The 13,120-nt window shown below is 46.1% G+C and overlaps 1 protein-coding gene across 1 annotated transcript in view; it reads right to left on the minus strand.

Moving 5' to 3' along the window:
- LOC118786749 (rho-related GTP-binding protein RhoN-like) overlaps positions 1-13,120 on the minus strand; it is a 29,195-nt gene that overhangs the window by 5,963 nt on the left and 10,112 nt on the right. The window contains exon 3 of the mRNA XM_036542050.1: positions 3,323-3,432. Coding sequence (XP_036397943.1) covers positions 3,323-3,432 — 110 coding nt within the window. The remainder of the gene's footprint in view (positions 1-3,322; positions 3,433-13,120) is intronic.

The following is a 13,120-nucleotide window of genomic DNA, read 5'->3' on the forward strand; positions in this document are numbered from 1 at the left end:
CTGAGGGGAATGCCAATAAAAAGCCCCAGGTGAGAGTTTGAAAATCCCGCTCCGTCAACATGAGCTGTCAGTCACCCCCTTGTCAGATCCAGAGCTGTCTCTTCTGCCTCTGCTTAGGTAACTGGTTACATAATAACCCACCACTCCCAGTCCCCTGGTGAGCAACTGTCTCACACACTCAAGATTCTCATTACATAAGAGGAGGCAAACTGACACTTCGGTTCGTGTGTTAGTCTTTCCTCCGTTAGCAATGATAACAAAGATTACAAAAAGAGACAGGATGAAGCATTAGACGTTCTCCAGTTAGGTTTCATGCTTTGGCCCGAGGGCAGGGCGTCTCTGCAGCTCCAGATCTGCTACATTTGACTAAAGCCTCAGTTTCCTCCAGCAGTAACTCAATACCACAGGCAGGTCCTACCAGCAAGCCAGAGCAGGGAAGACAGCAGCATAGAGGAAGGGTGTCATGTTAAAGAACATTAAAAACAGAAGCTTATGCAATGGTCCAATATTGTCCACCCTGGCACAAATCCTTCTATGATTTTACGTCAAGGACCATTTAACAGCAGAGAAATTGGAAACCTAAGCTGGCAAAAAAAAACAATTCATTTGAATATGAGAGTAACAATACATTATGTTTCTAATGTACCTACGTACATGTCGTCCCCCACTCCCCCCACCTAAACACATTAAAATGAAATATCGCTGTCAGTACCCTCCAGAAGACTGCATGCAATGGCATCTGCCCCTCCTCTTCCCCCTGCACAGCCTCCAGAGCTCAACAGTGTGGAAGGCCCCACCCCAATGTCAGCTGATGACCTTTGTGGTAGAATGGGTCATGGAGATCAAGAGCCTAATTTGGAGAGCCGATTGTGAAATTGGCAATTTCCATGCCCGGAGCTGTTGACAGGAGATTAGCGAGCACTGGCCAAGGTTCAAAGGTCACGGGACCTCTCTTCTGTACACCCCGCTGAGGAGTTCACGCAAGCAGCAGCTACTTCTGAGGGGGGGGGGGGGGCGGCCTGTTGACGTGAGCAGAGAGGGAAGACTGACATGCGAAGGAGTCGCCGGGGTTAGATCTACAAAGCGTGCGGGGAGCATAAAAACAGCCCCACTGACCGCTTACCACGTCACCACTGTGGTGGTGGGAATTTATTTCACACTTCAAAGTGATGCCACAGAAAGGAGCAAAGCCAATGGCTTCAAGATGTGAGACCACGAGGCAAAGAGGGCCTGCATAGTGCTAGGGCGAGACTGAGATGGGGCATCTGCAGGACAGCAGTATGTAGGCTGTGTGCTGGGAACACCCACACACTGATATACCTGCACAGAGTTAAGTAACACACAAAAGCTTTAAATACATTCTTCATTCTTTGCTTTCAAATATGCTCCCTCAAAATCCAACAGTCAGAAGAAGCAGGTATTACTATCTTACCAGCATAGGTTGTTTTGGTTTCAATGCCACACAAGAGTTTATTAGCAAATAAAAATGCCCAGCCAAACTCCTCACTGCCAGCCATGTGTGTCCTGCTGGGGTAGGTCTGATATTATACTGTGATATTAAACTTTTCTGAAAATTCAAAAAGAAGCTAAACTAGAGGGACCCCAGAAGGCCTGTTTTTCTCACAAGGCTCCCTCATTGGCCCACCCTCCGCCCCCAGTTCTACGTTCTAATGCAGGAACAACAGCTCTTGTTTAACCAGGCTAGCGTGGTTAATTTGCCGTCACTAATGCTGCCCCTCCCCTCTAAGACCCCTCATTCCTTAGTTCTGACCCTTTCATAAAAAAGTTCAGAGGTCAAGCATCCTTGGAGCAACCTGGGCCATTGTCAGAAAGAGACATGACTATATATACATTTTTGGCACAGTGAGTCACTCCAGCCAAAGTCCAACAATGTCTGAGAGTGTTCAGATGAAGGAAAGCGTCCATACACCTTTGATTGTGAACAGTTTGCTTTTTTAATGTGGTAGAAAACAGAAAAGCCCAGCAGAACCTGAAGTTCAGCAGTTAAGTTTACTTTAGCATGGGGGTTTATTATAGAATTTTTAAACCCATACTTGAACACTGAACAAACCCCAGATGAAAGTGGATAATTCTGTACAGAGATGATCTTTTCATACAGAGATGCAGCACTCAAGCGGTAGAGTGTGTATTGATTCCTTTAACCCACTGATTTCAGCTGGTTTCTTATCTAGTCTCAGCAGGGAACTGAGCCCCATACAACCTGTGTGGTATTGATTCCATTACATAATGCAGGCGATAATACATAAGCAGAAATAATCTGCCAAAATGCCTCAACCTGTTCTCTCAAGAATAAGACTGGACACCAAGAACAGTTTGGTCTTTGTGCACAAAAATGCCCAGAAAATGGTATTGGTCAACATTAATATAAAAATATACATATCCCCAATGTTGCCTTGGTGGAAAGCAGTGCTGATCTCAGGAATCTGTCCAATGAAACCTGTGTACTGATGTAACGCTGGTAAAAATGCACAGCACTTTGTGCACTGCTACAGTCACACTGCTAGCCATTATGCTGAGACCACACATCAGTATAAGCCTCACTTACTCAACTCATAACCGTTTTTACATACAGTATTATCAACTAAAATGACCGCTTATCTTGAAAGCCTACAATCAACACACAAGTCTTATTTACATGTGAGAGATAATCATTTGTTCTCCATTCTTTGGATATGACAAGGTGCTTTAACAGTAATACCCTGACAGTGTTCTTTCATGCAAAACTTCAACGATGCACAACCAGCAATAGGGGTGTTTCAGTTGGTGATCTTTGAGAGGAAGTGCTTATGACAGCAAAAGATACCAGAGAACCTCCTATTATTCACTTGTATGCATGGCTCCAACAATGCTATCTGTGTTTCTGTCGGGTTTACATGGAGAAAAACATGCCTTTGTATCTGCTAGCACCAGCTCCAGCAAGCTATTGTAGGAGAGGCTGTTGATACGTCACTGATGGACACCTTCACACCGCAGTAATAAGGATGGAGCGCTGGGTCATATTTGTGATCACTGACCTTGGAAGTACTACCCTGGCATTTCAGTGCACTCACATGTGCCATGCGAGGTATGTATGAGCACTGAGGGAAAACCGTGAGTGTAAGATAGCATGTCTAAGTAGACTGCATTTGTGCAACCAATCTCGAAGCACTGAGTGTGCATCATACTGAGAAATGGTGCATCTCTAGCAATGGCTAATGCTAAGCAGCTGTAGTGAGTAGATGTAGTGGCAGTGGTAGTAGAGTACATTTGCAGTTACTGTGAGTGCAGTGTAAAAAAGAAAAAGACAAAAAAAAAGACTGACCTTCTTGAGCACGCTGTCCAGTGTCTCAGGGCGGCTGATGTCGAAGCAGATGAGCACGGCATCTGAGTCAGGGTAGGCCAGGGGCCGGACGTTGTCATAGTACGAGGAACCTGTGGGCACATACACATGAACACACACAGACCATCAGTGATCAGCACTCCTCTGTTACATTCACACTGCTTATATCGTTCATGTACATTTTATCAGAGAGCCTGTTGGCTCTGCTGATCTGCACGCACAGCGTAGCTTTCGCAGATAAGTGCCTCTCAGTTCTTGCCAGTTCTTCTAAACAGCGCCTTTGGCTCTCGGTGATACTGGGACCACATTTCTGGCTGGGGACTGAATGCACGCTGACAATGCCCTGCCCAGTCTCCACCGTCACATGACCCCATGCCCCTTTGTCACGGGCAGCTGGGATTTGCACATAACAAAAGACGAGCCGGTACTGAATGTGCCGGGGCGCAGCTGACTGACGCAGACGCCCCAGAGGACGCGTGCGAGCACGCGCGCCTCGACAGGCGCCCCGCTCCCTCGCACGCACACTTTCGCGGTAATCTGCGCCCCATTAGCATGCGCGGGAGTGCGCCGTGATCTGAGCGCGCATGGGCGCAGACAGACGCTCAGAGGCGTGTGCGGCCGCGCTCCGGGTGTGCGCCTGCCTGCGTTGTCCAGATGCGCGCTGGGCTCCCCGCCCCTGGCCGCAGAGTTCCGGCGCCGACCCATAATGAGAAACACCGCGCGGACAGCCTCCCACGCACCGGGCACCGAGCGCAGGATGAAAATGACAGCGTGCGCTGGGAGAAAGGTCATATTAAAGGCCGTACCCTTTCCCTCCGCTCTCTCCGTTCCGCTCCTGGGTCGTTTTTCCGAACAGCAAATGAGCCTGACTCACGTGGCGGAGGGGCCCGGCTGCCAAGCGCGGCGATAACTACGCCGCCAGACATTCCTTCTCGCTTGTATTATTCAGCCCGAAATCAACTTTTAAAGGCCAATTGGAGACGGTGTAAACACAGGCAGCCTGTTCTCATTGGGGGATCCCACACTGTTTCCATTAAACATCTCGTAAAAAAAAAAAAAAAAAAAAACCCTGCCCCTTAATGGCTCCGCTCGCATCTGAGTGCCACTCTCACCAGCTGCAGCAGTGCTTTTCAGCACCACCCTCTGTTAAACAGAGCTGCTTCACCCGCTCCTGTCTCAAAGCTCCGGGAAATGATGCACACGCCGCAGCATCTGATGCTTAAAAGCATTTTCCCGTGCCTTTGGTTTCCCGACAAGGGGAGCGTCTGCCTCTTTCAGAAACAAAGTGGCAATGACAAGGAACGAACTGAGTCTGTTTCAACAAGGCAAGGAGACAAGCCTGTGCGTTCCGACTTCTAAATCAAGATGAGAGCAGCCCGCTTTCCACATGCCAGGCACACTTCCGCTTGCTTTGTTTTAGAAGGAAAAAATGAGCAAGTGATCTTAAAACGGTCCACTTGTAAGTCTTTTCCGGTTAAAAATGTTGAACCAGCATAGAACACAAGTAATTACATCTTCAATGAAAAATGCATGTGGAAAAAAAGCAACAGAAGGTAGATCCAAGCAGTAGCAGCATGTGAGATGGAGCGGATTCTGGCTATGATTCAGGGCTGAGTGAGACGGCACGGGGTGACCTATGTTTGAGAATGGCCTATGGGGGCCTGGGCTTCCACGCACCAAGCCGACCCCTAACAGGACTGTCACTGTGATCTGGTGGGTCAATGTACTAGGGCAGCTAGAAGTGAACAAAGATGTTCTGCCCAGGCTCTACCAATCAGATATATGATAGGTACCTGGGGTGCCAATAATGTGTGTACTAGATGCAAGAGGCGGGTGGTTGGGGAGGGGAGGTGGGTGTTGTTAACACTAGCTCATCAGCATAATGCACATCAGCACTGTCCTAAAACATGCGCTTTGCTGACTACTTAGTTTGACTCAGCTTTATTTTGTGAAAAGAAGACAAACATTTGGACAGAAGATAAGGAAGGAGTTGGTGGCCCTAATTGAAAAATACCATAAAGAAAATATTTGAACAGACTAGCCACAGTGTGATAAAACATAATACACAAAAAAACGTATTTGAATTTGAGATTGAAGAATACCTTTGCATTAGTGGTAACTGTATTTGTCTGTTATTCAAAAATGAAAGGAAGCAACTGTGAACTCATTTTAAAAAATGTCTTTCCTGGAATTTCATTTTGTTCTTATTGTGCAGACTCTAATTTTTGGGAGGACCCAATGACACCGTGTGGGTAGACGGAATATTTTGCGCTGAATCGTTGTGCTAATTTGACCCAACAAATGGGCCCAGCATCAGGGTTCCATCATTCTGAAGTGATCAGTTTACCTTTCAGGGCCCGATCACCATTACCCTGCACAGTCATAACTGGTTCCCTGTCCCCATAAGGAATCTGCCTATTTAAGCACTGCTGTGAAAGCAATAGACTGAGGGTGGGACAATAGCTCATTTAGCTTGCTGCCAAGCACACAGGAGAACAATGCTGCAGGCAGTCTGTCACAGCTCACAACACTACAGCTGGAGGTGACGGAACTGGAGCTTTTTTTTGGGGGGGGGGGGGGGGTGTGCAGAGACACAACAACAAGCTTTGGCATCTGTGTGTGCAACAATGCACTTCTGATCACACTCCTTTAGGGCTTGGCTGTAGATCCTGAACCGAATCAGCTCTGGACCCGAATGTCTGTGTGTGTGTGTGTGGGTGTGTGTATTTCCATCTTTGCGACAGCCACTGTGCATCAGCGGGAGGTTCCACAAACTAAATAAAACCCCCTGTGAAACGGATGTTATTGACTGATGTAACTATAGCCGGAGAGGCGAGAGCTTAGTCCAGCCCAGCCTCAACTTCCCACCATGCAGATTACAGACTGCAGTGTGGGGAAACATTCAGGTCGCACAGCGCTGCTCCAGAAAACATGAACGGCTCCCGCCAGCCACCAGGAAGCCTGCCCCTCGTGCGGTGCATTAGCTCAGTCACAAGTTTACCGCTGGCCCCGCAGCTCTCCCTGCCACCGGCCTCTTGCCGCTTTCCCTATTAAGGGTGACGCCCCGGTGCCTGGATACCATTCCCCTCTCTTTACAGGAATGCTTCTAATTGGTCACACATGATGGCAGCGTCTGCCAGTGGTGCTCTTTAATATGTATCACACAACACCAGCCTGCAGGGAGAGGGAGACACGGGGAGAGAGGCAAATCCAGAGCCTAATGAGAGGGGGGTGCTGGTGGGGAGAGAGGAGCATTTACACAAAGACAAAGGGAGGCGAGAAAGGACCAATCAGTGGAAAGAGGAGAGATGAGATGAGAGGTGGGATAGAGGCATATAAATAGTTATTAAAAGATATAAAGGGAGAAAAAAGGGTGAAAAATGCAACAGAATAAGATGGCTGTGTAAAACAGACTCAAGTGTCTCATTAGGGCGACAAACTGGAATGACAAACAAGGAGCTTAGAAGGAGCCAGGATATGGAATCGCAGCCAATCAGCATACCCCTGGCAACTTACAAAGGGCTGAAGAGTCACTCATGTCGAGGTTAAAGAGGCATTACACTGTGGAGCAAACAATGCATGATGGAAGAAAAACGCTATGTTTTTGAAAATTTAAATATTTCAAAAGTTATCTGTGTCAGACTTCTTTCTGAAACACAATACAGCATTAAAAATAAGAAAATCTACATTTTTAATAAACACATCTGCCTTCTCTGTGATGTAGCTAAAAAGGAGGAAAATGGTAAAAGTACGTGGAGAAATAGAAACCACTGTTCTCTCTCTTAAAGCAGCTTGTATTATGGACTTTTATTATTATTGGCTGTGATGTTGAACAAAAGGTCAGTTGAATTGTGGCCACAGACAGGGATCGTGCAGAGAGTAAATGTGGCTCAGTCCTTCAGCACTGTTGTCACTGGTAGAGTAAAAACCTAAACTAAGACTGGCAGGCCAGCAATGAGAATAGCCCACCTGATTACAGACCTAGCTCTGACCTCCACAGGCAGACATGCGGCACCGTACACATTGTACAAGAAGTCAGAGCTACACAGTTTATCTTAGGCTGACAATAGATAGCTTTCTAAAACACTAAAAAAGAAGGAAGTTCCCTTCAGTCTGTGGTGTTACCATAATGCATTGTGAGTGTCTCAGGCTTCCTATATCCAAGTACAGGAAACTCAGATTCCCAAGGGCTTTGATGATCCTTGAGATTTTATATCCACCGTCATTTAGATTCTGATGGAAACCTTGAGGCGAGTGATTTGACACCAATTTATGTCATCAGGACTTACATAAAATTATAACAAGAGCCCTCTTCTACCCTCAAGCACTGCAGTTGCCTTAACCTTCCATCTAACGGGGATACTTGGATTGACAGCTAAGTCATTGTTGATTCACATAATTTCTTTCTCAGGAGATCATTCCTTTCTATCAGTATATGCGGTCTTTGGGGACACTTCCATTAACAAAAAACATCTAACCGGCTACTTCCTTTGGCAGCAATAGCAATCACAGCCATTGTGAAGTGGTGAATTTAATTTAATTACAAGTGCAAAAGTGATTCCAGAGCACCAAGGTTACTGACAGAGTATTCACGTGGGGATGGTGCAATGTGCTTCATTAGAAAATCACTCTCACCCTCAGACCAGGTGACTCCTCACTGATTAAAAATATCCTCAAAACTGCTGTTAATACAACATTGCAATTGGAAGTACTGTGTGACAAATCTTGAACTAGATAAAAACCAAGGGGTTTGAGGATTAAGAGGTTCAAAGATGTTAAGGGGGTGCTTGTATAAATGCTCTTTGTGAGTCCCCCTGGGCAAGCATTGATCTGCTTATCCAATCTAGTTACAAAGCATAACTGATCACATGAAAGGTTAGATTTGCAATATCATGAGAGCAATGATCTCATTTACTCCAGCAGTTACAGCAGTCATTCACAATGTTCACCTCAATTCTACTTTATCAGGGTTTTATCTATAAGAGAGAAAGAAGCTATTCAAATTTTACAGGCGAAGTGTCTTAACGAAGAGACAAAAACTTGGAGCGAGGAAAGTGGTCTCGGTCAATGCCTCTGAATAGGAGCTCTCTAATGTGTGAAGATGGTAGGGAATCAGCATAAACAAACAGCCCAATTAAATCAAGCAAGCAGCTCATTCACCTTGTCTCTAGTGAAATGAGTATTTATCTGTTTTCTGTTTTTCGGTCTTGTTTTATTTCATGCACTGCTGTCCCCCCCGAAGAAGAACAAAAATTTGAAGTTGTGATGGCTGTATCGTAGCAACCTGGAAGGTGCAAAAGCCCTCTTTGTGTGCCCCTGAATAGAAGTAAAGTGATGGGAGTGAGGAAGCTGGGAAGCGTGCATGGGGAAAGTCTCTGCTACATAAAGGGAATGAGGGATGAGGTGACAAAGAGGAGGTGAGAGGCATTTTCACTCCAAGTGCTCACGGCTTTCACTGGAAGCCAGGCCGCAAAGAGATGGCAGCCTGTACCATTCTCTCTTGCACTGCTGCTGTAGTTTGCCGTTTGGATTCTTTCCCTGAATCCAAACTTTGTTAACCCTACCTGCATTGTGCAATTGTCAGTGGACCAAACAAAAAAGGGGCCCTTTATGCACTAGGAAATACTGTGGTGTTTAGAAAAGAGAAATATCGGCTCCAGCCTGAAAGAGCCAGCTTAACTTTCCAATCCCCTTCCACTATTCATTGCCAAGGGCCTCTCTTTTTTAATGGTCCATTCCATTGGATGCTTTACTAATGTTCAACATACACAAAAGCTAGATACATCATAACAGAACAGTGAACTGTAACACGGCAGCTTTTCAAAGCTGACTACACAGGCACTTGACATCGATAGTTTCGGGTGGATGGACAGCCTGACGCCACACCTGGTGCCACATAGGAGGCCCTGGGTCATGTGACCCCAACAATTTCATCAATAACAAGCTGATCCATGTCCCCCTGACTCCTTTTGGGTTATCAATAACAGACTGACAACTGGTGAGGCTGTGGATGAGGCCATTAACCCCCCATTAAGAGCATCAGCATAGCAGTTATTGATCCCAGCACTTTTCACCATCTTGATTAATGTGGCCACTCAGGATGGAGACTGCTGAATTGGTTCACAGCCACATCAGAGGGGAGTTTGACATCTCTTGTCTTTCACATTCTGATTCAGTGTGAGATTTATTGGCATGACAAGGTTACAGGATTGAGGATCAGCCGGTGATGTGTGGCTCCATTTCGCTGGGGAGACGAGGCCTGTTCTGCGCTGTCATTCCACCTGAGTCTCTGACGCATTTGATCTTCTAGTTTTTGATCTCTCTCTCTCCCTCCCTCTCTAACTCCCTCCCTCGCTCCCACCCCGTCCGCTGTTAATACCCAAGTTCCGGCAGTTCAATAGTTTCTGGTGTTCTGTTACATTCTGATATGGAGGTTTCCAAAAGCTAAGCTTAAAAAATGTCACCTCTGATTAGAGATAGCTTCATACCCTGTTACTCCCTTATAAATGAGTGAATTCATATTCGGACTATGGCCAGTATGTTTGCACAACGCCCTGTTTTCGCCCTGCTTTAAGTCGTTATGGGTTGAAACGCATCTGAGTCACAAAAGAACAGTGACACGATCGGAGGCCTGTCACTGAAAAAATATGTGTGGAAACCCTGTTAAGATATAATAGCGTTCACATGGAACAACTAAGTTAACCTGTATGCAAATGCACCCTGTCAACAATAACAAGGAAGTGGCAGAACTGGATCTTCCGGTTTTCTTGTGGCGGGCTGAATCACATAGCCTGTCAGCTATTCTGCCCCGCAGCCCTGTGGGTGAGGGACATGTGGAAGGAGATGGCTGAACACCTGTGTTTCCAGAGGCTAATGGCAGTGTCACAGCCTCCTTCTAAGCCTGGGTTGTTCAAGTGGACAAGAAAGTGCTGCTGTACAGCTTCTCACTCCATGCTATTGTGCTGGAGGTCACACCTGATGAATCAATGTCTTGGGAAATAAACTCTTGATGTTGCTGCCACTAATAAAGACTACAATAATGTCCAGGCAAGGCGCTGGGTTACAGTCTTTGCATTAGATATGCAGGCGTACACTTGTGCTGCTAATGCATGAATTAAACAGGAATTTTCTGGCATTTTGAGCTCCATTGTCTGTGAAGGAATCAACAGTGCATTCCAGAACACTCATTATGTAGGTATGACTGACTGTATAGCAGTTGCTGTAAGCTCACTAAGAGGCTGGGCTACTTATAAAGAGGCAAAATGTTGAACACTGACAATCATACATAAATATGTAAAACCTTCATTCTTACAGTGCATTCGTCACTCCCTTCTTAATCCCTGTGATAAGTTTACTGTTGTGCCTCTGAGCAGGAAAAGAACGATTCCATTAATCCGGGATTTCTTTTTCACCGGGAACACGATTACGTTTGATCGGATTAGACTTTGCCTGCAAAACCCAGGTTGTGAGCCCCCTCCCTTCCATTAGAGGTATTTAAAAGAAATGCAGAAGATATGAATACTATACACGACAGACAAAGAAGCCGGCTTCAGAGGCAGTGGTCTAATTCTCAGATCAGCAAGATGTGATTAACATACTGTAATGGATTCTGCTCTGAAGAGGCCCCCTTTAACAGTCAAAGCATTCTAACACGACATTCAATCCTCTTTCCCCTTTTATATGTAAAGTGCCAATGCATGAAATCTTTCTTTTCCCTGCTTCTCCCTTTTTATGTTTTTCAATTTCTTATTCTGGGATAAAAACGATGAGGGAATTCTATTTGGGCATTGTAATAATCTTATAAAGGGCTCTGACAGTCCGCTCCGCCATTTGATTCATATTCAAGGCACACAGTGGTCTGGATACAGCAAAGGGGGGCAGCAAAGATGTGTGAATGTATCCAGGGCACACACGAAACCACAGAGGGGTAGGACCGCCTTTTATCCCCACTGCTCCCCTGCTGGAGAAATTCACTTTGCTGCACCGAAACGCAGACAAAAGTTTTAGGAAGTTCCTTGTGACCTGTGGGCATCGGAGGCAAACGCTGCCAAGGTGCGGTTCCAGGATGTGCGCGCAAACCTGCAGGAGCTGTTTTGATTGATGACGGGACGGGCAGATTGGCACCCGCAGGTTTCCTTTGCAGCTGTTCCCTCCCTTTCATGCTGCTGCGTGCCGCGCTGCCCGGCGCACGCGCGGTTCATTCGAGGACCCGCGTAACCCCGTTTTTCACTCGAACCCGAATTCACGCTGGACAGTTTGTCGTCCAAATGAGCTGGACGCAGCTGTTATTCCTGGGCTTTCAGACCCATTTCACTCCCTCTTCAGCACTGTGGAGGGTCATCTGTCGTTCATAATGCAGAAGTTTCCACACATACACAGGGCTACATACAAACTGAAATAAAAGGACCACAGTCGCTCTGTCTCAGTAGTGTAAACAGCAAAGAGACCATAAAGAATGACTTATCACCCAAGTGGCAGGTAATATCAAAGCAGACCGCCATAGCTTTTGTTACTTCTGTGAAATCTGACAGGTGAACACAATGACCCTGCAGTACTCATAACCCTCATTCTGCCACCTACAGCTTTGTTATACTGTCCATAGTATGGTATAGTATACAGCACTGCTATCTGTCCAGTGTGGAAATAATCTCAGTTTTCTGCTGTTTTCTGATATTTGTCCTCTGCCTAAATATCAATGAGGGGTGAGGGTGTCCTCATTGGCTCATTGAGCTGTTAGTCTCCATGGTAACCAGCTAGTAGTTATTTTCAGTTGACACTTAAATAGTGACACATAAAGCGAGCAGAGGCTATTTATCAGCAGATTTTTTTCTGTGTACGTGACATCAGATCCATCAAGCCTTTGCTGAGCACAGCAGGGGAATCCCTCTCAGACTACCTTAAGAGGCAGTTGGCAAAAATCCGCATGGCATCACTTTCTACAGAGTGCTTTCACATATACCATCAGAATTCGAATGGACCTCTTGTTTGCACTGCAATGCGAATACTGGGGATAATGTGAATCCCAGGCTAGAAGAGAATAGAAGAGGCACTCCAGTCTAGCCTTCTACTGAGGAGAGGTCTTGTCAGTCAAAGTAAGTAGCAAACGCATTTTGGATAGGAAGCACTGCAGTCCGCACTCTATATGGTAGGCGGTATTTCCATCAAAGAAAATGACATGGCAGTGTAACACACTTACACAGGTCCACTGTCCCCAGTACCAATGCATTAAAGTTGAAATATGCAGTACTTTAAAAGAATTTCGCAAGTAGGTAATTGTTAAAATCTTTGCTAGTCCTCTTGCCTTAAGAGTGGTGATCTTGCTAATTGAAATGAGGTTATAAATTCACAACACTTTCTGCTCTCTCCTTGCCGCAATGAATTTCACATGGGCTTAATGCACAGTTGTTTTACACTAATTAATTTTTTTAATACCTTTTGTGTGTGCACTGGTTTTAGCATTATTAAAGGGGCTCATGGTACCATTGCCCTCTCTCCACACAGGGACGGGGACTATGGGGAGAAGCCAGTGAGGTCACTCCCCAGCAGGCAGGCCCTGCATTATTAATGTGAGAGAGCATCTGGACCAGTCAGCTGTGAAGGGAGGAGCCAGGGCAGCGGCACACAGGCCTTCCCTGCGGTGCTCTCTGAGTGCCCCTCTCAGCTGCAAGGGTCAGGGGTTGGGTTTCAGGATGGGGCTGCGGTCGGAGGTAGGGGCTATTAATAAGCTGTACTGAACATCGATTTTCAGCGATCTTCATGTTTCGGATGATCTTAACTCTG

The sequence above is a fragment of the Megalops cyprinoides genome, chromosome 1 (assembly GCF_013368585.1).
Source record: "Megalops cyprinoides isolate fMegCyp1 chromosome 1, fMegCyp1.pri, whole genome shotgun sequence".
Taxonomy (NCBI): domain Eukaryota; kingdom Metazoa; phylum Chordata; class Actinopteri; order Elopiformes; family Megalopidae; genus Megalops; species Megalops cyprinoides.